Source organism: Nyctibius grandis, chromosome 2 (assembly GCF_013368605.1).
Source record: "Nyctibius grandis isolate bNycGra1 chromosome 2, bNycGra1.pri, whole genome shotgun sequence".
In the NCBI taxonomy this organism is placed as follows: Eukaryota; Metazoa; Chordata; class Aves; order Nyctibiiformes; family Nyctibiidae; genus Nyctibius; species Nyctibius grandis.
In genome coordinates this window covers 22039551-22064381 of record NC_090659.1, presented here as the reverse complement: position 1 = coordinate 22064381, position 24831 = coordinate 22039551, and the positions used below count along the sequence as shown (strand labels likewise).

Sequence of the window (24831 nt, the reverse complement as noted above, 5' to 3'; positions counted from 1 at the left end):
TATTTTCTGAGCTATAAATGGGCAAATCTTAACACTTATGCAAGTCTTATCTCAGTTTTGTTATACAAAATTTTGAGCTTTTTAAACACACACGATCAAAAAATAATGATTAAGCTAGCCATAAAACTACTGTATGATGCTGGTTTATATTAAATACACATGCTCTTATCCATGACAGTTCTGAGATAATTTAAGATACATTCAAAGTAGTGAAAGAGATGCAAACTACCACAGATCACAGCTTCTGTGGAAAAGCCAGTCCGTGGCAACTTCTTCAGGTGTCCATATCATTAACTGGAAAAAGAAAATGCTACAAAAGATCTTAACGCTACAAAGTAACAAGTCTATTATCCCAAATAATTTTATATATTCTTCTTCTGGATCTGGTCCTGTTGCAAAGCAAACTGGAAAATCTGCACTAAATAATAATTTTAAAAGTTGTACTATTCTTTTAATTTCTTTAGCACCAGAAGCATCCTACACTATATGCAAGATCTAAGATATTCATAACTTGATTAAATAAAAATGAAGAATAACTATTCAAATACCTATATAGTACTTCATCTCAGTGTCATGTTTGTTCATAAGCTCAAGCAGTCGCACTTCAATCTGGGCTTGGTTTAAGAAAGCCTTCTTATTTTTTATTATTTTGATAGCCACCCACTCCTGTTCCACTCGATCATAAGCCTTTACAACCTGAAAGAGAAAATTCAAATACATCAGTAAAATCTCTCAAGTTTTCAAAATACAACAAAACTCACTTTCTAAAATTTCTTCACTTTCTGAATTCAGAGAAAACTTTTTTTAGAACTTTTGTTCTTTTCAGTTACATTTCTTTTCTTAAATTTCTTCTCTTACTTCATACTACAATCAAGCCACAACTGATCATGTGACATTTATTGCAGTGATGTCACAAAATAGAACGGAGGCTTCACTAAGCTCTGAGCTTCACTGTGGCTTCACTAAGGCAAGCATTATGTCCAAATGTAATTATCAAATCATCAAAAACAATACTGTAAAACCTGGCAAAATCTGAGAAAAACTAACAAAAAAAAACAAAAGCAAAGCTCCGTCCTCCTTCTAGCCTTCTTCTCAAGCCTTGGCTACAGCTATGAACAGTCAAAACAAATGTTACTAAGTAACATTTGTAGTAGGTAAGCCCTAGCACCAGACTACTGTCTTAATTTAAAAACTCAAGCCAAACAGCTAAAAATGTGAACTGATAACAAAAAGCTGAGTGTTTGTTCGTTGTAAACTGCTTTACCAGATCTACATACTGAAGTACATTCAGATGTTACTTGTAGTAACAAGAAACAGCACAGAATATGAGTGTTTTGAGTGGGCACTCAGTATAATAATATTAAGAAAAAAGACTTTTAATTTCAAAATGCAACAGGAATACCACTTCAAATGAAATGCATATTATGAATCCCATGAATTACAGATTGCTCAGCTGATACACATTACCTGTCCAAAGGATCCTTTGCCTATTAAAGAGTCAATTTCATAACGATCCATCCACTTCTCCCCATTTTTTACAATATAGTCATAGTTGTCATCATCATAGCCATCATTGTAAACTTTTCTCTCCTTTTTGTGACTGGAATCATCTCCTTGGCCCTGCTGATGCCGCCGTTTTTTTTTTGCATAGTAAACCTAAACATGAAAAGTGTATTACTTAAGAGCACTTTTTAGAACATCATTTGAATAAAGAATAGAATCAGCTTTTATAATCATCATACCTAATCCTGTGATTTTAAAATGCAACTTCTACTACTGGAAAAACAAACAATCCTCTCCTGCTATCACTCTATTTGAAGTCAAGTCATTATACCAAAGCAAAGTCTTGATGAAGAATTTAAAAAGTGAGAAAGCAGATCTAAATAAATGTACCAATAATGCTGATCCCTAGAGTTCACAGGTGCAAAAAGAAAAAATACATCACAGTACACTATACACACAGCAAAATTAGAATGGTAACTAGTCTGGAAACAAAGAGTTATCAGTTGCTCTTTCCACAAGACTGGAAAAGAAGAATTCCAAGGAAGTCAGTAATCACTGCAGAAATCCCTTCACATTCCCTACAATTGCCAAGGAGTTAGAAACTAACTGATGCCTTCCTCTACTAACCACATACTGGCAAATATAAAATATAAAAATTAATATTTAATTAAATAATTTAGGGAAAGCACTTTACTGTTTTCCTTAAAAATCCTTAGACACATTCATAAAGGTTTATAGCATGAGCTAGAAGAGTGTTTATGCCACTCATATCTCCTTATCATGCAACAGAAAAGGTCAACATTTGTTTATAAAACAACAGAAAATAAATTCCAGGATAAAAAATTTCCTATGTGCTGGACAGAAAGCAAGACCATGTCATCAATGATCTCAAACGAGGTGTGAACCACAGAGAGAAAGCTTGATTTTTCTTATCTCTTCATGAGATTATTCATAGAAAATAAACTTAATAATGTATTGTAAAGAAAAACTTCACATCAATACATAATACAAAGAAAGCTGGAGTCATTACCTCATTAATATGCTTGTATGTTTTGATCAAATCTACGGAGAGTTTCCTCAATGGAGCAGTGGCTGGATCACGGAAAGTTTGGGGCATCCGCCTCTGTAATATGACCATATCCTAAGTTAGAAAAAAAGCTAGGACTTTAATGATATAATCACTACACCAAATTGTGATATTCCTCACAGAAATGAGTTATTTCATTGCAACATTTTTTTCCTTTAAGCAGACATTTAAAAAAGAAAAACAAATATAAGAATCAAAAGAAATAAAGTTTAGTTAAGTTACTTTTTAATATATTTAATTAATCAAGACCTGCCCCCCCAACACAAATCCTAAGATTCCTACCTCTCCTCCCATTATGCCTAACAGGCTTAATCCCAATAAACAGTTTTTCCCTCAGTTAAAAATACAGCTTCTTTGACAACAGAGATTCTTGCTGACATTATTCCTCTCCCTCATGACTGATAAATGAACTGTAATTGTATTTAATGTATAGCTGCATTGAAACCCCAAACGGAAGCTAACAGTAATAACTACTGAAGAACTGTGGCAATTTGCCATATTTAAACTGCATTAAATTCCAAATAAGAAAATCTCTGGTCTATCATGCTTTGCAATATTGAGGCCTAAATCTAAATCCTAAAGAAAATCTGAAGAAATATAAAGCATGCACATGAACACCATACCTACTTTCAAAATTTTAAAACAACGTCCCTGAAAAGGTAGTTATGTTCCTCATTTGTGTTTCCTAAAACTGACTACATTTAGAGCAAAACCATCTTCAACAGCTGGCCATTTTTTAAATTGGTTTCCTGAAGAAACAAGACTTATATGTGATAAAATTATTAGTGTGTCTTTTTTCTTCTTTGCACAAGTACGCCACGTAAATTCTGGATCTACCAATCAAATTCTACTCCACCTTCAGATTTGTTTGAAATCTCAGAAGATAAAGTTCCTGAAAAGATAAAGTTCCAAGTGGCAAGCTGGAGGTGAGTAGTGCCCTCAGTAAAGAGAAAGCAGAAAAAACTAAGTCCCAAACCATTTAATTTGGCTAAAGCTGACTACCTGCTCAGCAGACACTTCACAGCACAACTGTACCACCAGACAAGCTCTGGCAACTTCTCTGTCTCACTCAGTAAGAGTGTCAGATGGGGAGCTAGGAGAGAGAGTGGTGAGGTTAGTGTGACTGGTCCCTTAGCCTGCCTCTATTCCCTCTCTTCCCAGTGACAGAAAATCACAGGGCAAGTTTAAGCAATTCCATTGGAGGAGAGCTTGTTTCAGGTATGTTAAAGCTTCTTCTACTTCCTTACTCATTATTAAGAGGGTTAGGTGACCAAGCACCACCACACTCATCCTCACAACTCTCATCTCCCATTATCTCATCTCATGCCATCAAATATGCTCACGCTCATAACTCTCTTCTCTTCCAAGTGCTTAATCTCATCTGCTGCCTCCTATTACAGCTAAACTGATATGCAGCCTCCTGCAGAGCTGAGGAAAGAGCATAAGCCGTCAACAAAATAATGAAACTGATTTTTATATCAGTATTGCTGAACTAATAAACAACCTGGAAAAGCGTAACTGCTCCTCTATCTTTTATGGTATTACTCAATACTTGTAATGGTGGCTGCACAAACAGCTCATTTTTTTTGCTTGATGAACAAATTTTAAAAAATCACGTTTAAGTGACCCAAAAAAGTTCTCACAAACAGAAGCGATAAAGAGAGTCTGTGCTTCTGAAATTGGACCCGAACTCAGGCACCCAAGCAACCACGCTAGAAAGCCATGCTCATGCTCACGCTCTCCTCCAGCGGATGCGCAGACCGCATGTGGGGGAAAAAAGAGAGCGTGAGCAAGAGCGAGAGAGCAAGACAGAGCATGAACAAGTTGAAGAAAAGGGGGAGAGTCAAGACTCTTCCAGTAATCTTACTGCATCTGCGCGAGGCTGGGACTCCCAACAGGTACAAAACTCAGTGGAGCTCAAGGCTCCCGAGAAGCGGCAATTCAAAGCCTTGATGTGCACCACTCCAAATACACCCACTCAACATTTTTACACCCCTGCAAGACTGCTGACTTGTGGCCTTTTAGATTAGGGAAAGTTTCTCAGAGACGATGCAATACAGTTAAGCTTCCCTCAAGGAATTTTAACTCAAGTCATGCCCTAGGTGTTTGTTCCAGTCAATTCAGTTTTGGATATGCCGACTACCATCAATTTCCCTTAAGCAGGTTTACCAAATTAGTTCCTTAATTCTTTCTTATTACATGCATGGCCGTTTTGTAAACATCAGGAAAGTTTGTTTTAAAGTTTCCTAAACAAACTATTTGACATTTACAAAACATTTTTGTTTCTTCATCTGTCAAACAAATGTGAACCATTAAACAAATCACACCTAAATATGATCTCTTTTGGTTCTCTCCCGCTGCAGTATTAAACAACTAAATAGCATCTAGTCCTAATCCCAGCTGTCACTGTTACAGGCTTTTCAAATGCAAGTATTTCCTTTAAATTTCTTATTCTGTCTTAAAGAGATTATTGGAACATGGGAACACTTGTAGATTTTGCTGGTAAAAGAAATTATGCTGTGGTGCATGAATACTGGCAGGGACCGGTCTCTGTCCTAGGCTGACATGACCAGCACAGGGTCTCCGTTACACAGGTTTAGAGTTTTGAGGAAAGAGTCTCGGTGCGGAAGAACTCCATAGTTCAGATCAACTATTCAGACATAAAGTTGCTCTAATTTGGAAAGGGAATTTGTAGGACAAGCATTCATGTTTTTTTTTCTAATTTATAAGTCAAATTTGGTCACTTGCTTAAAAAAAAAAAATCTTTTAATTTCAACTCTGAAATAAGCAGCCTGGTGAAAAAAGGATCTAATTTGTTGCTGTTCCCTAATCATAAATAATTAAAATTCTGCAGGCTACCCCTATGTTACTTGCAGCCAGTACCTTATTTGAAAATTGTGCTTTTAATTGTGTATTTAGACAGCCACACATTTCTGAGGACGCACTTTAACCTGTATGAACTTTTTAACAGGCACTGTTTTGCTATCCTGGGTTCATAAAATTTTGGGAGGGAGAGGAGAAAGAATTGACTTTTTCTTCCTCCCCCTGTTATACTGCAAAATTTTAACATTCTCTTTTTCCAAGATCCTTTTAGAGACTCTTGCTCCCTTCTTCCTGATGATGGGAGACTATGGAACAAAGTAGTCATTATCCATTTTACACAATAACACTCTCAAATTCTTTATCACTGGGGTAATACTGATTTCCCTCTTGGCTTCAAAGAATGCTTAACCACAAAACGAAGAAAAAAAAAAAAAAAAAACACACCAAAAAAAAAAAAAAAGGGTAAGTAAGGAAAAGAAAAATCCTATTGCACAAGCTTCAGTCTCTATCTGGTGGCCAGACAGCAACACTGCAACCTCAGATCTTCCTAAAGATAGAACACAAATCAAAATATATGCTTGTATTTCAAGACTGAGAGACAAGAAACTAGTTTAATTACAATTATATATGTCAGTAAATATCCATCACGCTCCAACTGGTCCATACTTACACCTCAATGAAAACAGCACAGCTACCTGGGATGGTACCATGATGAAAATTACATTACAAGTAAGGAACTGAAATTTTATTTTCTTACCTATTAGCCAAACACATGAAATAGTGCTGAGAAGCAACCTGTCACTAGTCTGAACAAAGAAGAATCAAATAAACACAAAAAAGGCAACCAAGAGCCGCACTTATGTGTACTCAACACATTTGAGACAAACCATGTTTTAAGGAAACTATAGGCTTTTAACTCAGGTATGTTATTTTAACTAGCATAGTCTTTGAGGTTTAACAAATGAAGGAACAGAAACCACATTTCTCTCTCTTTGGACATATGATTTGTTATGTATAAAACAGATGGCACTGTTCCTTACTAAATGCATTTTATTTTGATTATGGGAAATTCTGAACAGATATATTCTGTTAATGGAATGCTTTAATTCATATTTTTTTAAAAAAAGAAAGCTCCATCACCATCCACATTCACTAAGAAAAAAAAAAAAGATAAATTCTGCTTGCATATATGTTCCATTTTACAGAATAAATAATAAAGACTTTATAAGGTTAACTTTTACCAAGAATTCCAATTGTAATGACCTATTTAATAGACTCCCATATTAAAGAACTGAATGGACCAGTTTCACCTCCTATGCCACCTGCTATTCAAAACCCTTCTTGCATCACAGTAATACAGGAGAGGAAGTCAACACTAATCCCATATTGTGGTGGGCAGACACACAATAGATGGTGTCTCCAGAGGGTCAACAAACCAGATGTTTAATTGCTATAACCACAAGCCACAGTAACACTTCCCCATAAAATATAGCAAACTTGAGATTTTTAGAAAAATGATCAAAGAGAAAAAAGCGTATGTGCCAGAGAACAAAACAAGAGAAATCCAAGGCTGTTCTTCAAACTGACTGTAGTCAGAGCCAGAACTGAATGCAGGTAGGGACAGAATTTCAGTCCAATTACTTTAATCATTGATTTCTGTTCTGTGAGTATTGCCCTCCTATCCTAACTTCCTTCCCCAAATAAATAAGGTTGCTGAATAAAAGTAATAGTAAGAAACAGGTAAGCAAGGAAAGACAGGTCATCTGTCAAGATTTTATCCTGCCTGATTCAGTCCAACCATTTGGAAAAAAAAAAAAAAAAAAAAAAGCAGTGGGGAGCAGGGGGAATAAGAGAAAGGGAATGAAAAACCCCACTCTGAAATTCTTGTTGCCAGAGCATAAACATAATTTTCTAAAAAATGTCCGAGATAGATGCAAAGCGAGAGCAACGCTTTTACTGAAATGAATTGCATGCTCACATTCATGACAGAGTCTGGTGAAGTCTGACCATCACTAGTAACAATGTTGCTGATTAGGTAGCTGAAGTAACTGAACTAAGGATTTGCTACTGCCTAGTAGAACACATTAACTTTGCAATGAGCTAGTTGTAATCAATAAAATCTCTGGCCAGCATCAGGTCAGCAAAACCTAGAATTTTGCAGGTGATGAGTGATGTTAGATACATGAAGATGTTTAGCAGTCAGCCTGACCTTTGAATTCCAGGTGCTTCGTGAAAACTAAACTGTTGGAATTTCTTACCAAAATCTGCCCAGGAATCTCACCTCAACTTCCTTATCAGGTAAATCAATTTTCTAATCTTTGGTACTTAACTGAATCTGAGTATCCATGATGAAGATAAACATTAGCATAGCACAAAAGAAATGCTTATTTGAAGTTGTGAGAACTTTTAAGCTCTTCTATTCACATCAGGCTATGTTGAACTCTCAAGATGCAACCAGTTGAAACTGGACAAAGAAATACTACTGTTTGTTACTGCTACAGGAGAAAAGTCCCACAGATCTCATCTTTGCTATTCACTCTAGGCCACATGCTCTCACTGCTTTCCTGAAGCTGGCTCTGGCACTAGTCAGAGAGGTAAGATCACATAACCAAGAGTAGAACCTCATCCTGCCAGCAGGCCTGGGACTTGGTGAATCACAGATTTAAAGTAAACCCTTATGATCCAGCAGTTTTCGGGAAACAAAAGCCTTAAGCCTAACTACTGAAGAAAAAAAAATTAAAAAGAACAGAGCTGGAAGTTTTTAACTGTAATTTAAAACCTCATAAATAAGTGAAAAACAAAGCAATCTGGTTGGCTTTGAAGTATCTTCCTGTTATGTGTTCCTTGCCAATGATGAGATGAGTAAGTTTTGGCCACCATAGGCGTAAGGCCATAGGTGCAAGAGAAGATTATGTAAATAATATTTTAAGGGTAACGTATAATATAAATGCACATAATTTATATAACTTTAATATAAATTGTCATTACTGTTTCCTAATCTTTAATCCGCAATGGCAAATGATTCATAAAATACCAGAATATGGTCTGCAAGCCATTACAAATCAAAAAACAAGCAGGACAGAGCGGGAATAAAAACAATAAATTAACATTCAAGGCCTAGCTTCCCCATTATTTGATTATGAATGAAAATCATTACAGGAACTTGAACAAGACAATACTCCTCCAAAAAAGGAGTCAGTCCTCAGTAAAAAGAAAGACATAAAAATAACCTGAAAAAACATAATAAGGCAGATCATCTTTCTATTTATCAAAACAACATCGTTTACAGAAAACGCTGCTGTTCTACATGCTAAAACTTAACAGCTACTCTTGGCAACTGACAAGCAGTATCCTTACGTACCTTGCTGCAGCCTGAAGAAATTTACTTTCAGAGAGGGAATACTTGCTATCTAGTATTTCTATAAAACTTCAGCATCCCAAAAGCTGAGACTTCATCCCGGGTTTTGTTTTCAAGCCAGTCAATTCTGCCTGGATTTGGCCAAAATACTGTTTACAAAGTTCAGCAAATGTAGCAAGCAAGAAAGTAACCTTTGTACCATCTGTATTCTCCATTCCTTCAACGAAAGATTCACTCAAAGATACACTGAGCTGCTCCGCAAATTATTTCACAGAAGCGAGTTTATTGGAACGATGGAATATTGGAGAGGGCAGACGTTCCTGGGGAAAGGCCGCTCGCCCGGGCAGAGCAGGGCCCTGCAGCAGGGCCGGCGCTGCAGTGCGGCAGCCCGGACAGCAGAGGGGGGCTGGAGCTCGGGAAACAACGCTGCCCGCCGGCCCGGCACCACCGCCGGCCCCGGGTCACTCCCGCCGTCACTGACCCCTCTGGCTACCGGATCAACAAGGTAACGGAGCGCTCTGGGGAGCAAAGGGGCTGGCAACTCGCTGTTAATCAACTGTTGGCCGCTTGCACCCAGATGGACTACTTTGAGGCTACTGAAACCAGTAGCACCAAAGCTGGCCCTATGGTCCAGGCTGCTGACGGCTACCGTTGCATCAGGAAATTCTGGGAAATCGAAGCTCAGAGACCGAACTGCTCATCTGTTTGACTGGATGTAAGACATCGCATTAAAAGGATCTACCCTTTAAGAATTACACTTCCTGTCACCTGCCAAAAGTCACCTTTTTCTTCTTCCTGTTTTTATGGCTATTAGATCAAACTGTCAAGCCTTCTACAACAGACGTTCAGCCTATCCTCCTTTTTGCTGCCCAAGTTAAAAGCACTATCTTCTTAACCATGTGTACTTGAAAACATGGAAGTTTGTCACCTAATGTGACTGAAGAGAGTTTGCTGTTACCAAAAGGTTAGTCTGGTGTTACAAGCTTTAATAACAGACAAGCACATAAAACCAGAAAGAACTAGTGGGGGGATTCCAACAGAGGAATGAAACAACCACTCAAGGATGGTTCAGAAAATGATCTCTGCAAGAGTTTTTCAGAATTGACATATACAGGACAGAACTGCTTTTATCAAGGACAGAGAGAAACAAGTTGCAGCATATTCAAGGTAATACCTTGAATAAAAAGGATTCCTGTAGAAATGTCATAAAAAAAGAATCTGTAAGATGTACGTATCATTTAGACATGAAAACCTAGATGAGCAGATTACATCTGGAGCAGAAGGCAAGATGGTAGTTCACAGCAATGGAGAAATGTAAGACAGCACAAAGCCTTCAACAACAGAGGGTCATGGCTTTTGTAAGAAGAAAAAAAAAAAAGAGTAAGAGTTATGTTTTAATCGAGACGAACTAGAGCTGACAAAAGGGGTATTGAAAAAGAAAGGACAAAATTTTTTTGCACAGAGACAAGGTCTAGAGCAGATGATCTGACTCACTAGCATAAAGATGTCAGCTGGATTTGGCTTTGCAGATAAGATTAACCAGAAGTGCAGTGCAAAGGGAAAAAACCATTGAGACTCCCCAATGGAGTCTCATACAGAACCTCCATACCAAACTGCAATCTGGTGAGGAGAACTCTTTATGGGACTTGTTGATGGGAGAAGCACAAGAACTCAAAGGAGAAAAGAGTCACGAAAGGCAAGTAGTCAGAAGACTTCAAAAAGTTGCCCACCATCAAAGTCAAGGGTGCTGAAAGCAGCTCAGAAAGGATAAAGAAGTAACAATTCTGAGCTGCTTAGGCAGAGGACTAGAAAGACTTCAACAAGGCAATTACAGTAAAATAGGAAGACAGAAGCTACAATGCAGAAAAAACAAGATGGAACGGGAAAAATAAAAACACTGATTCTACAGAACAGTGTTAGTGGTGTAAAGACAGCTTGATTACCATTATCAAGGTGGCCAGATGATCATTTCTTCGCATGTATAACTTCCCAGAGCCAACCACAGCTTTTTCCCTACATTTTCATTCTCATCTCAGTGGGCTGCATTCTTTGGTCAACAATTCTTGGCTATTCTCTGAAAACTACTCTTCAGCTTTCCATTATTCAGCTACCATTTTAAAGCCATTGTGACCACAAACAGCACTGGGTGGTGATACATCCTGAAGGTCCTTGATTTTGCTCTTTGGTTTGAAAACATGAAAAACTAAGCACTAATGTACACTAAAGCCCACAAATGTGATGCCAGATTGTAACGCTTAAATAAATACCTTGAAAGGTTTAAGGAACACAGCAACTTTTCTTAATTGGCAGCCTGATTCACTAACCTCATTGTGGAGGTTTTGGGGGACCTTTAATCTAAAAAAGTCACATAAAATACCTTTGTAGATTTCTCACGCTAAATACTACTATATATGAGCAGATTTACTCTTCCTACTGAGTGGCTCTCATGAAAGCAGAAACATTCTTTGCCAGCTCCATTCACTTTGCCATTCTTCACAGAGCCCTAGTCATTATAGACCTCAAAATCCTAGTATCAAATATCCTGGCACTTAGTTTCACCATGTTCATCCTCTCTAATTCTTCCCTCTTTCTGCGAAGTGCCTTCCTACAGAGCAATACCAACAGAGCATCTCTTGATGGTACTGTAGATTCTTCTACTGAAGCCATCTTGAACACAAGAACAGAGCTGAATCTGGCAGCAGCAAAAGACTTCACTCTCAATCCTCTTTAAGTGGAACATGCCTCATCAGCCTCCATCCCATTCTGAAGCTGACTTACAGACTTCCGGATTTTAAGCTTTGAAAACTATCTGCGTTCACGTTGCCACAACTGGGCTGTGCCATTTTGAAGAAAGCAACAGAATTCTCACACGCAGGGCAATGCTAGCTCTTGCGGCTAGCAAACTAGCACTATTAGTTAGGAAGCTACTTCAGCAGTTCCAGCAACTCAAAAGCAGTAAGGAAGAAACACTGATCTTGACAGCTCAAAAGTGTCCATAATCAGCATAATCCCTGTGTTCATTATACCTCCTTGCAATAGTAAGTAGTAAATTAGTAGCAGTAAAAGCCTAATGATAGTATAGCTTTAGATTTTGCTTTTTTTAAAAAAAAAGTATATCTTCCTTAATAAAAAGTGTCTTTTGTGCAAACCCCTCCATTCCAAATACACTAACCAGTGACTCTGCATGAAAAGACCATCCCTTAGAACAAGTAATAAAGCAATCACATCCTAACATCAAACAGCCCTAAAAAAAAAGCTATTATTAAACTCGCTTTCCAACTCTCCACTTGGACAATCTTTCTCTCTTCTCATCTAAAAAATGTTATAAGTAGAACAATCACAATAAATATGTACCAGATGTTTAAAAACAACTTCCAGAAACTTATTTGTCCACCCATCCTTGAATAGTCAGGAGTTAATTACTTAAAAAAGACCAACAAACAAAAAAAAAAAAACCAAAACAAACAAAAAAAACACAACACACAAAAACATATGACCTGATCTTGTAATTCCTGGGAGTACAATATATCCTTCCAGTCAAAGGGAAAGGGTTTGAAAGGGCCAGTCGAATCAGGCAAATCAACAAATGGTTACAGGACTGGTGCCACAGCCAGGGGTTCGGCTACTTAGACCATGGGACTTGCTTTGAGAAACCTGGTCTACTGGGGGCCAATGGGGTCCATCTGACAGCGAAGGGGAAGAGCATCTTTGGTCATAGGCTTGCCAAGCTGGTGAAGAGGGCTTTAAACTAAAGTTGCCAGGGAAGGGGAACCTCAGTCCATCCCACTCCTGCCAGTTTGATGCCAGGACCAGCAATAGATGCCCAGAGCCTGGAGAAGGATTGCAGGTCAGCAGGAGAGCACCTGAAGAGCAGCACAAAGGAATTCCAGCCAGTAAGTCAGCTTCATTCGGGGCCCAACTTAAATGCCTCTATGCAAACGCATGGAGCACAGGGAATAAACAAGAGGAGTTAGAGATGTGCGCACACCTGCAGGGCTGTGATCTTATTGCCATGATGGAGACGTGGTGGGACAGCTCCTTTGACTGGAGTGTTGGAATGGAAGGATAGAGGCTCTTTAGGACGGACAGGCAGGGGAAACGAGGAGGGGGAGTTGCCTTATATGCCAATGACCAGCTGGAGTGCATGGAGCTCTGCCTGGGGATGAAGGAGGAGCTGACCAAGAGCTAATGGGTCAGGATTAAAGGGAGGGCAGGGACAGGTGACATGATAGTGGACATCTGCTACAGGCCACCTGATCAGGAAGACTGAGCGGATGAGGCCCTCTACAGACAAATAGATGTAGCCTCACGTTCACAAGCGCTGGTCCTCATGGGGGACTTCAACCACCCCGATATCTGTTGGAAAGACAACCCAGCAGGGCATAAGCAATCCAGGAGGTTCCTGGAATGCATGGATGATAACTTCCTTCTCCAAGTGACAGAGAGATGTGCTATGCTGGACCTTGTTCTCACCAACAAGGAGGGGCTGGTGGGGAATGTGAAGCTCAAGGGCAGCCTTGGCTGCAATGACCATAAAATGGTGGAGTTCAAGATCCTTAGGGCAGCGAGGAGGGTGCACAGCCAGCTCACTACCCTGGACTTCAGGACAGCAGACTCTGGCCTCTTCAGGGACCTGCTTGGGAGGGTCCCTTGGGATAAAGCCCTGGAGGGAAGAGGGGCCCAAGAAAGCTGGTTAATATTCAAGGACCACCTCCTCCAGGCTCAGGAGCAATGCATCCCGACAAAGAGGAAGGCAGGCAAAAACGCCAGGAGGCCTGCATGGATGAACAAGGAGCTCCTGGATAAACTCAGACACAAAAAGGAAGCCTACAGAGGGTGGAAGCAAGGGCAGGTAGCCTGGGAGGAATACAGGGAAATTGTCCAAGCACCCAGCGATCAGGTTAGGAAAGCTGAAGCCCTGATAGAGTTAAATCTGGCCAGGGAAGTCAAGGGCAACAAGAAAAGCTTCTACAGGTACATCAGTGATAAAAGGAAGACTAGGGAAAATGTAGGCCCTCTCCGGACGGAAACAGAAGACCTGGTTACCCAGGATACGGAGAAGGCTGAGGTACGCAATGACTTCTTTTGCCTCAGTCTTCACCAGCAAGTGCTCAAGCCACACTGCCCACGTTGCAGAAGGCAAAGGCAGGGACTGGGAGAATGAAGAACCGCCCACTGTAGGAGAAGATCAGGTTCGAGACCATCTAAGGAACCTGAAGGTGCACAAGTCCATGGCACCTGATGAGGTGCATCTGTGGGTCCTAAGGGAACTGGTGGATGAAGTTGCTAAGCCACTATCCATTATTTTTGAGAAGTCGTGGCAGTCTGGTGAAGTTCCCATGGACTGGAAAAGGGGAAACATAACCCCATTTTCAAAAAGGGAAAAAAGGAAGTCCCAGGGAACTCCAGGCCAGTCAGTCTCACCTCTGTGCCCGCCAAGATCATGGAGCAGATCCTCCTGGAAACTATGCTAAGGCACATGGAAAACAGTGAGGTGATTGGTGACAGCCAACATGGCTTCACCGAGGGCAAACCGTGCCTGACAAACTTGGTGGCCTTCTACGACAGGGTTACAGTGCTGATGGATAAAGGAAGAGCGTCATCTACCTGGACAGTGGGATTCAGTGCGCCCTCAGCAAGTTTGCCAATGACACCAGCTGTGTGGTGCGGTCGACGTGCTGGAGGGAAGGGCTGCCATCCAGAGGGAACTTGACAGGCTTGAGAAGTGGGCCCATGCAAACTGCATGAAGTTCAACAAGGCCAAGTGCAAGGTCCTGCACATGGGTCGGGGCAATCCCAAGCACAAATACAGGCTGATCGGAGGATGGATTGAGAGCAGCCCTGAGGAGAAGGACTTGGGGGTGATGGTTGATCAGAAGCTCAACATGAGCCGGCAATGTGCACTTGCAGCCCAGAAAGCCAACTGTATCCTGGGCTGCATCAAAAGCAGTGTGGCCAGCAGGCTGAGGGAGGTGATTCTGCCCCTCTACTCCACTCTCACAAGATCCCACCTGGAGTACTGCGTCCAGCTCTAGGGGCTCCAACATAAGAAGGACATGGAGCTGTTGGAGCAAGTCCAGAGGAGGGCCACAAAAGATGCTCAGAGGGCTGGAGCATCTCTCCTATGAAGACAGACAAAGAATTGGGGCTGAGAAGGCTCCAGGGAAACCTTCTAGCAGCCTTCGAGTACCTGAAGGAGGCCTACAGGAAAACTGGAGAGGGACTTTTGACAAGGGCACCTAGTGATAGGCATGGAGTAATCGTATTAAACTGAAAGAGGGTAGATTTAGATTAGATCTTAAGAAGAAATTCTTTCCTGTGAGGGTGGTGAGACACTGGAACAGGTTGCCCAGAGAAGTTGTGGATGCCCCCTCCCTGGCAGTGTTCAGGGCCAGATTGGATGGGGCTTTGAGCAACGTGGTCTAGTGGAAGGTGTCCCTGCCCACGGCAGGGGGGGCTGGAACTAGATGGTCTTTTAAGGTCCCTTCCAACCCAAACCATTCTATGATTCCATATTTAGAGAAAGAATTATTACATCTAAAATGACTTTTTTTTAATCACTTACCTGGTTTGTTAATGTTAGAGGTTGCTGAATCTGGTCAGCATATGATAAGGCAGAAACCTGTTGGTCATTTATGTTCTGCTGCCGACGATCACTGTACTGCTGATGCGAATGGGACATCTGTCCAGCCATCTGAAGGCCAGCAGCATGGAATGAAAACGATGGTGCAAGCCGAACAGATGAAGGTTTGCATGCTGAAGTCTCTCCTCCTGCAAAGACAACGTGAGTTTTTAATGCAGTTAATGGCTTGAAAAAATTCACCTCAGTTAATCTCCATCTCTTAGCTTAGAGAGCTTATAAATACTAACAATTTCACCATTTTAACACAGACAAGAGTTTTCATACACAATGAACCCAGAAATCATCCTCATGTAAAGATTACCTAGCTGAAGCGCTTCTTCGCATTTCATTGTGACAAATTATTCGTTAATCGTTTATTCCTATTTATCCTTAACATCCTTTTTCTAACATCTTCACCTATGTGTCATAACTCAATTGGAATTTGACTGGGATTGTTTTCAAAGAGACGAATTTTGTCTATGGATTCCATGAAAGCCAGAAAAACACATAAGTTCTGTCTCTCAGGGTTGCTTACAGCAACTTTGGGAATGACTGTAGCAAAAGAAAAGCAAAGCTAGTGCCCAGCCTCAGAAGCTCATATTCCCTGGCATCAATGTTTATGCCTTCTTACAAACTACCTAGCTCACTAGCATACTTTTTTAACTTCCACCCCACTTCCAACGCACACTGTACTTCAACTCAGCTTCCTGACTCCTACTGTTGAGCTTCATCAAGCTATAGGTAGCAAGCACTGTAACTGGAATTAATTTGATTTTGGGAAGGTGAAATCAGACTGCAAGATGCAACTGCAAAGCAACTGCTAAGCAAGAGACAAACAAAACACTTGGTGTCAAGTTGCAGGAGAACGGCAAACCCTACGGCCAAAGTATTAGATTCTGTAACATTCTGAAAAATGCCCAATTCCACAGGCACAGAATCTGCTTCTAACCAAGACAGATCCCACAACCTCTCAGCTCTTGCTTCAGACATCCATTAGATGGCACTTAATTGATGCATAGTCTACTTGTATCTCCACTGTCCTCTAACAGTGGAGGACAGATTAAAGTACAATTTCGTTTTCTTTGTTTGCTAATGAAGGTTTAGCATGTTCCACATTTAACATCCATCCTTTTGTTTTTTGCTGACTACGCCAGAAGGGGGAAATTCTCTAAATTGATGCCATGTTGGCACAACATAAGAGACAGAGCAGGATGGGACAAGCAGCCAGGCACACTGAAGCCAATATTGCCACTGAAGGAATACGTGTGCAAGCTGAAATCTGGAAGCACAAGTATTGGTAAAGATTAAATTTAGAAGCAAGATGTGAAATAATAAAGCACCTTAACCAGCAAGGGAAATCCCCATTTCCTTTACAATCAAAACCTTGTAAGGAAAATAAAATCAGTAGAAAACAGTACATGAACATCACCCATCGATCTGACTTTCTTAAAAGTAACTGACTGCTCAATTTGCCACCTATTCTAAGTTAAGAGAAAATAAAATACTGAAAATTATACTGCATCATTGACTCTGCACCTATTAGGGTAGTAGAACTGCATGGGATGAAATCAAACATCATTTTACATTAAGATTATTTTAGAAAAATATATTCAATAAAAAAGACAAAATAATATTCAAACAGCTATAAATAAGAAAGCCTATACATAGTATAATCACTATTACTTTAAAAGGGGTGACGTAAAATTGTACAGTGAAATACTCACTGACAGACCACTGGTATTTTTCTCCAGTGCTACAATTGAGTAGTACTAAAAAGACTAACCAAACAAACTGCTCCAGAAAATGAACTAGTTGCACATAAACACCCGCATACTTTCACAATGTTTCATTAAATCTTCAAACATTTTACTTAAAAAACAACAAAAAAAAAACCCCACACCACCACTCCCCCCGCCAAAAAAATCACTATCACGAAATAACTATGGTATATGAAAACTCCTTTTTTTTCGTGTGCATGGTGGTGCCTCTGGTAACATGATAAAGTATCAAGATGATCTTACAAATGGAAATAAAATAAAGAAATTCCTGACCTAAAACCATTATAAGCTAAGTCAACTTAACATTGCACAGAAAATCACTCTAACTCTTCTGTAAAAGGTGCATTAAAAACTACTTTGTGATTTTTAACACAAATACGGATCCTAACAATCTCTGAAACTGTCCTCCAACATCTAAAGATACAGTGAAAACATTAGTTAAATATCTGAGTGTAAACTTTTTTAAATACTTGCATCTTTTTCGGTTTTCATTCCAAGTAACATCTTATGTTCACCTATGAAGTGGGCAACAGATGGTTGACTTCTTTTTTAAATATATTATGTATTATGAACTTCACAAGTTCACATTTAAATACAGGGGGAAATATGTGCAAAGATTCTAAAGCATCAGCTGACCTCTCTCAAAGATATCATTGTTCCTTTAAATATTAATGCATCTGTCAGATCACGTAAAAAATGTATATAAATATTTTTTCTCACTACTATATTTTAATATCTAGACTCCATTTTTACTAAAGAATCAGAGTTAATCTTCCATCTACACAATTCAGTAAATTTAGTGTACATTTACATTTCAAGATATACTGAACACTCCTGTAAGAATGGGTGAACACATGCAAGACATTACTTGGTATGTCTACTTTCTGCTCTTTTAATTTCTGCTGATTTTATGCTTAACCTGAAAAAACAATAACCTCACTCAGCAACATCATGGTGACTGAATTAAAAGTCAAAACAATATTTAAATCAGATAGTCAAAAAATACCATTAATTCTAAACTGTAGAGCCAATTACTTTAAAAGTTTTATTTCTTGTACTTTTTTACCCCAGGCCACAGTTTCCCAAGAGCATACTAGGTATCTGGCAAATTAGATAACTTAATAAAAACAAATTTTATTTTAAAAAATCCTGCACTTGCATGTGTCCCTAAAAAAGCAGAAAGCTCACATGTATACACACAACAATCCTGGCAGCATGGAGCTTTAAACTCTTCAGCATTCAGCTTTAAACTTTAAAGCATTCAGATTTAAACTTTTGATGCTTGCACACCCTTTCTCTCCCGAGTCCACTAGCAGGACAATAAGGCTGTAGCTTTCCTGGTCTTGCAAACTGATGACGGTCAGTTGGACCAACTCAGTTAAGTCAACAGCAACTCCCCAGAAAAGAGAGCTTCATGATTTATAACAAGGTGACTGGACTGCAGAATCACAAATAAAGTTTCTCTAAGAATCGCAGTTTGACAAATAACTTATTTTATTCATTCCATTTAAATTTTCTTTGAAGATTCAATGTTTGTGATTAACAAGCATTTACCTGTTTGCTTGGAAGTCAGTCATGCACAACCTGTGATGTCAACATACGTGAATAAAAATTGTATCCAACAAGAAACTTTTTATAAACTATTGTTCTTTGTTAGAAATGTAAACCAACTTCACCAAGCAGCACTGAATCTCAGAGAAAGGGACACAATTAAATACAAGGGCCTGACTAGAGTCTCATGACCTGAAGTCTATTACAAGCAGATGGACTGAAATTGGCTAGCTCACACAGCATGTTCTTATACCAAATAGAAAGTCATTTTAATAGTCTCTGTGAAGATGGTGGTATCTGCCCTTAACTATGTTAGCAACAAGCAAGAACTACCTGGGTCAAAAGATCAGTAGCAAAGTAATGTTCATCTTTACGATTTCCTAATGCCACTGAAACAGAGACACATGAGTTCACAGCCTTCTCTTGCTGAAAGCAGTCTCAGCTATCAACAAAACCAAGTAACACTAAGGATATGGTCCCTGATGAAATAGCTGCCCTTGCCACATTTCAGACTTTGTTCCATGATACCTGCAGTCCTACCCCGGTACAACTAATCCCAAGAGAACACTCATAACTGACTATTATGAGCCAAGAAGAAATGGCACATAAGGAAGATGTGCCATTAAGGCACATAAGGAAGAAATGAGGGGAGAAAGAAGAATTGGCTAGAACAGCAATCTTGACCTCCTTTAGTTTTAGGCCGAGGAGTCAGTCAGCTATAGAAATAGGAATGTTTGTGTACATCCGTTAATTGAGGTTCACAAAACCCTTGGTAGCTGAAGTTCATTTGGAGAGCTCCAGACATTCAAAAAAGTAAGTGATCTACTGACCACCACGGGAGTACTAAAATCCACAGGAGCTCGTTACCACTCCACATCCATAACTTTGACACGATAGAAATATCTAAGGAACAAGGTCTAGTCAATCATCAATTTTCCTTTCTAACCCCTGTAAGTTCAAATGATTACATGTTGTGAAGTACCTTGGGAAGTAAACAAAGTGACAGAAAACAAAAAGTATGCCAAAATCTCTATACATGAAGTACATTAAGGGAAGAGATTACAGATTGGGAGTAGGTAGAATTATCTTATGGGCATAAAAATTTACATTTTTATGTATGTTTACAACAAACATTTATTTGCCTGTGATGAGATTAAATCAGAATTTGTCATAAAGAAGGTCCAGCTACAGAAGGTATCCCTTATTTCAGCCTTGAGAGGATATGTCCCTTTTCTCCCACAGTCATGAATGTAACAGCTCTTTTGAAGTGAAGCTCTTCAGAACACTCTATTTCATTAGTGACATCCCATACACCGTAATATAAGCAAAATATAAATGATGAAAATACTAACTTCTTGACTTTTGTAAATTTACTGTCTCTGGAAAGTAACAAGTGAGGAAGAAATGAGCATTAATAAAATACTACGCTATCGTACGAGCAAACCATTGTAACTATAACTGGAAGAAAATGTTTAAAGGGGGACCAATAGTATAAATGTGATGAGAAAACTTAAATTATAATCTCAAAAGATGTTCATAACTCAGAAATATCTGAAAATAAAGATACTGCAAAAATGGATTGCCCTATCATGCAGAAGAAGGCAGGCTTTATTTCTTTAAAGCATCAACTTAACACAGTGGAAAAGCACGAGTTCAAGAATAGATCTCTTTATTTGTTGAGGATGGGAAATATTTCCCTCATTCCAAATAGGTTTGTTTTAAATGACTTTTCCAAGTATCAAAGAAATTAGTAACTCAAAGTAGAAAAATACTTGAGATGGTAGTTATTGAACAGTCTATAAATGAAATACAGTTGATTTAATTTAGGGAAATTTTTGGAACAACTTTGCATAGATTTTTAAAAACAATGCAGTTTCACAATTCCATTTCCTACCTCACCATTTTAGATCCTGTTGTTCTTATTTTGACATCAGTCTACATAACTCATTTAAACATTACCTCCTCCCCAAAAAAGTACCATAAGGTAACCAAGAAGGCATTGCTGGCCTTCTCCTTTCAACATAGGGCAATGCACAAATATTCACTGATCGACTGTAAAGAGTTGCAGGTGACAGTGTGCCCCCCCAAAGACTGGATCACTGTTTCTGAAAAAAATTGTGTATTGTGGTAATTTCAATTTGGTATCTAAGAATATGAAAACTTCAACCGATGTTTTCCCTACAACTGGGCCATTGTAAAGTCTGTTCTCTGGACAAGACTGATTGATGTCTAATAAAACTGGAAGGCATGCTACAGCCTTTCCCCCAGTCACTGACTGGGCACTGGCACAGCTTGCCCAGAGAAGCTGCGGATAACACATCCTGGGAGATACTCAAAACCCAACTGCACACAGTCCTGGGCAACCAGTTCTAGGTGGCCGGGTACGAGCAGGGGAAGGCTGGACCAGGTGACCTCCAGAGGTCCCTTCTAGCCTCAACGGTTCTGTGATTCTGTGCCACCAATGTCAGCACAAAGTACGTGACAGGATTTCTCTCTTTGAATCAAGGAGTTGTTAGATCAGCTCCTCTGTCATGTGGGACTGCATATTGAAAATCCCCATAGCAATTAGATAGTTTCTTTGCATTTCTGTCACCCAACTCATTAAATATATACTCTGCTTCGCAATGTACGTATGTGACTCTCTTTGTCCCTCTGTCACAGTTCTACCAGAGTATTCTGTTTAGGTATACTCATAGTGAAGGATAAAAAAGGAGACAAACTCAGACATTAAAATCATTAGAACATTAAAAGAAGTGACATTTCCTTAATATCTCTTCATACCTACTTACCTCACGATCAAAAATTAAAACCAAAAAAAGACCATTGTAACACTTCTGACCCTGTGAGTTACACAAGCTTGCCTTCAAGACTGTCAAAAGCATCTTTCAGTGCAGCAGCTGATCTTGATTTCATGACACCAGGAGATAAGAGTTTTCTCTACTTGATAACATAACCTTTGCAACAGCCTTAAAAATACTTCACTGTCTATTGACTGTTGTGCAAGATGAAGCAGGTAAAAGCAGTGAAAGTCACACCAGCATTCTGTTTCATACTTCTAAAAGTTTAAATGTAGTCACTCCCCATGTTTGAGAACTTACACTAACCTGCTGTCTGGGTAACTGATTTCTTTTAAAGTTGCAACAACTTTGTAGCTTCTTCTGCACCTAATTCCTCTGCATCTGGCTTCCAGGCAGTGATCACTACTTTGGCTCTTTCCTAATAATGTCACTGTCCCCATTTTCCCACCTCTTTCTTCAACTCAGCTCAAAGAAGAGGCAGAATTTCTTATTGGATCCATAAATTAAAGATCAGTAAAGTATGGCACAATAGCATTTAACTGGCAGAAATAATGCAGAACTAAATTGGAATCAGTGGCAATATTCCTTGGGGGTGGGGGTTTATCCTGGACTGTGGGGTCATCTCATTTTGAAGTATGAAACTTTCTGCTCTGCACAACTCATCTTCTTTCATTCTCTTGGCATTGCTAGTACTTTTCTTCCTGCTCTTCAACATTTTCCCTACAAAGATCATTGCTTTGACCCTAAATGTTTTGAGCTTCCCTTCACCTCCTCTCCCTCCTGGTCCCATCCTCCCTTTCCCTATTCTATCTCTGCTACCTACAGTTTGGGTCATTCAGCAACATGCAGAGGTGATCCATCTCAGTAATACGTTCACAGCTGAATGAGAACCTGCCAGAAAACACAACCAGAGAATAGAAGTGTGAACTGTATCATTCACCACAATGGGTATTCTCATTTCCACACTCAGAGTTCAAGAGCTTGTGGGCCTACACCACAGACCAAGTATGGTCGTTCTTAGTACTGCATATGACTGCTTCAGACAATCCCTGCTATACCACCACAGATGAAGGTATCTACCTTCTTGTTAATTTTTTTTCTGTATTCAAATAGCTGAATGTGAAAACAGACAAATGTCTCCTCAGAGAAAATCCTCTGTTAGTTGAGGAACTGTACAGCCCTCTTCCTTCACACACAATCCACATTTTCTTGCAAAGTTAATCGTTTTGCAGAGTTCTGGTCAACCTTGTTTTTCAAAATCCATGCTTGGAAAAGTTCTCAGTACCAACGAGCATTATGATACCTCAGCTATTACGTTGAGTATACCTCTAAGAAACGAGCCTGGAAAAGCGAGAAGACTGATCTCTGCATTGCTTTAATACCCAACCACCTCTGCGCTGTATTAGCACATCCTAAAACAGACAGTGAGCAATTAGCAACAAACACTTGTATCTTGAGAACTCTCTGCTCAAATAAACCCATGTTTAAGACAAGTTAGACCTACCCGAGTTCTGCCTAAGCATAATAAATGTCAAGCACTTGGGATTTTAGAGTTTAGAACAATCACCTTTTAAGCAATAAGCATACGCCAACCTGAACTCTAAGTGAACTACTGCTCTACTGAAACACTGCTTTGCCTATTGTCCTCATGCATTGCATTTAAAACGACTGCATGAGAATGTGAAGGTACACGGACTTCACTCAGTTTGCTCGGGAATGAGGAAAACTGAGAGAATGAACCCAGGGAACAAAGGGAAATTACCTGCATCAGCTACTGCTGAACAAACAACTCAGTTATAAATATCCCACACTAGTTCCCTCCTCTGGAGGAACTATATTATTGTGGGGGGATTATATTATTAAGAATGGCTACTTCAGGAGCTATTCTACAATAACTATTCAGTGAACTTCCCTGTACAGAAATGCCAAACGCTACTTTCTCTCAAAGCAAAATTAAGTCCTAAACTTAGAAACAACCACCCTCTCAAGTCCTGTGCACTAGGCCAACACCACCCAGCCCACAGAATCCTTCTGCTTGTGCTCCTTCCTAACGGACGGAGCTGTAGAGAAGACAAAGTGCTTAGTAGTTGACATAAAATTACTTCTGGTTGCCATCTTTCCCAATAGTTTGCAGACCTTTGACATGACTTGCCTGTCATGTGTCTGGTCATATGGCAGAGACAGAGCAAGAAACCTGGAGAAAAGACAGGCCAAGAGGAGGCTTCGTTAACTTTTCTGACACTGTTGTGCCTGTCTTGGCTATCCTCTTCCCTGGATGAGCTGCAGCTCAGGTGGACTTTGGACAGGACTTGCATGCATGTGCTTTATTGCTTTTGTGCAGTAAGGCCTGCACTCAGGGGACACTAGTTTCCTCTACTGTAGAAATACGGTGACTAAGACCTGTGACAGGGAGAGATTGTGGTATGTATCTCTCCCTAGCCACTTCAAAAATCTGGTACCAGAAAGACTAAATGCCACTGCTCACTATAATCCTCCCACAAAAGAAGGAAATTTCTAAAACTCATGAGCAACTTAAGATTTAATCCACTGGCAACACTATATAAATCTATATTTCATTAACATATAAATATTACTTTGAGTATACTCTGGAGAATCTTAGAACTAAGAAAATTTTGTGACATGAAACTACTTCTTTTATAAATGAAGCCCAAGATTGCCAAAATTCTCAGCTGTAACCTACAGGAAACACAAGTACTCTAACTTTCAAAGTCAAAATTTTAAGCTCTATGAGAACTCTGCTTTCACATTTCTATCCTTGAGAAGCAGACTGCCTAAGGGCATGTCTGAAAACAACCTACAATCCCATAAGTAAACAGTGAGAATCGAACCTATGTACAGGCCTTCGCATATACAAGAAGCCTCCACCTAAGTATACACTGGACTGAAAGAACATGAAAATTGAAGAGTACTGTGCACAGAAGTTCAGAAACACCACAATACTTCCACAGTTTTAATTTAGTGCCTCTAAATGTAAATAAGTTATGATACTATTTAATTACATGAATACTTGATTTATTTTAAGGGACAGAATGGAAGTAGTGCTCACTGAATAGGTTGCCACACAATAGATCCTTTTATTTTCATTGTATTTAACATGATATCCCTTGACACTCCTCAGACTGTGCTCCAAATGAAATTATTACTGTCTGCAAATATATTCTATACAGTAGTCATTGTTTTTGCATCCATGTAATTCACAAACAACGATTTCCTTCTGCAATATTCTTATGAAACTGGATTTTATCCTGTTCTGCAGAAAAACAGGGAGACACAGGTTAAACACAAAAGGA

General features: G+C 39.5%; 1 protein-coding gene across 3 annotated transcripts in view; it reads right to left on the bottom strand.

Moving 5' to 3' along the window:
• The window catches only part of DYRK1A (dual specificity tyrosine phosphorylation regulated kinase 1A), an 89520-nt gene that overhangs the window by 13521 nt on the left and 51168 nt on the right, over positions 1-24831 (bottom strand). For 2 of the 3 annotated variants that reach the window (XM_068418110.1, XM_068418093.1), the window contains 4 exons: positions 15337-15542; positions 2534-2644; positions 1468-1656; positions 549-696 (listed from right to left, as the gene is read on the bottom strand). In XM_068418110.1, the coding sequence (XP_068274211.1) occupies positions 549-696; positions 1468-1656; positions 2534-2644; positions 15337-15542 (654 nt within the window). The remainder of the gene's footprint in view (positions 1-548; positions 697-1467; positions 1657-2533; positions 2645-15336; positions 15543-24831) is intronic. The other variant, XM_068418101.1, reaches the window with a different exon arrangement.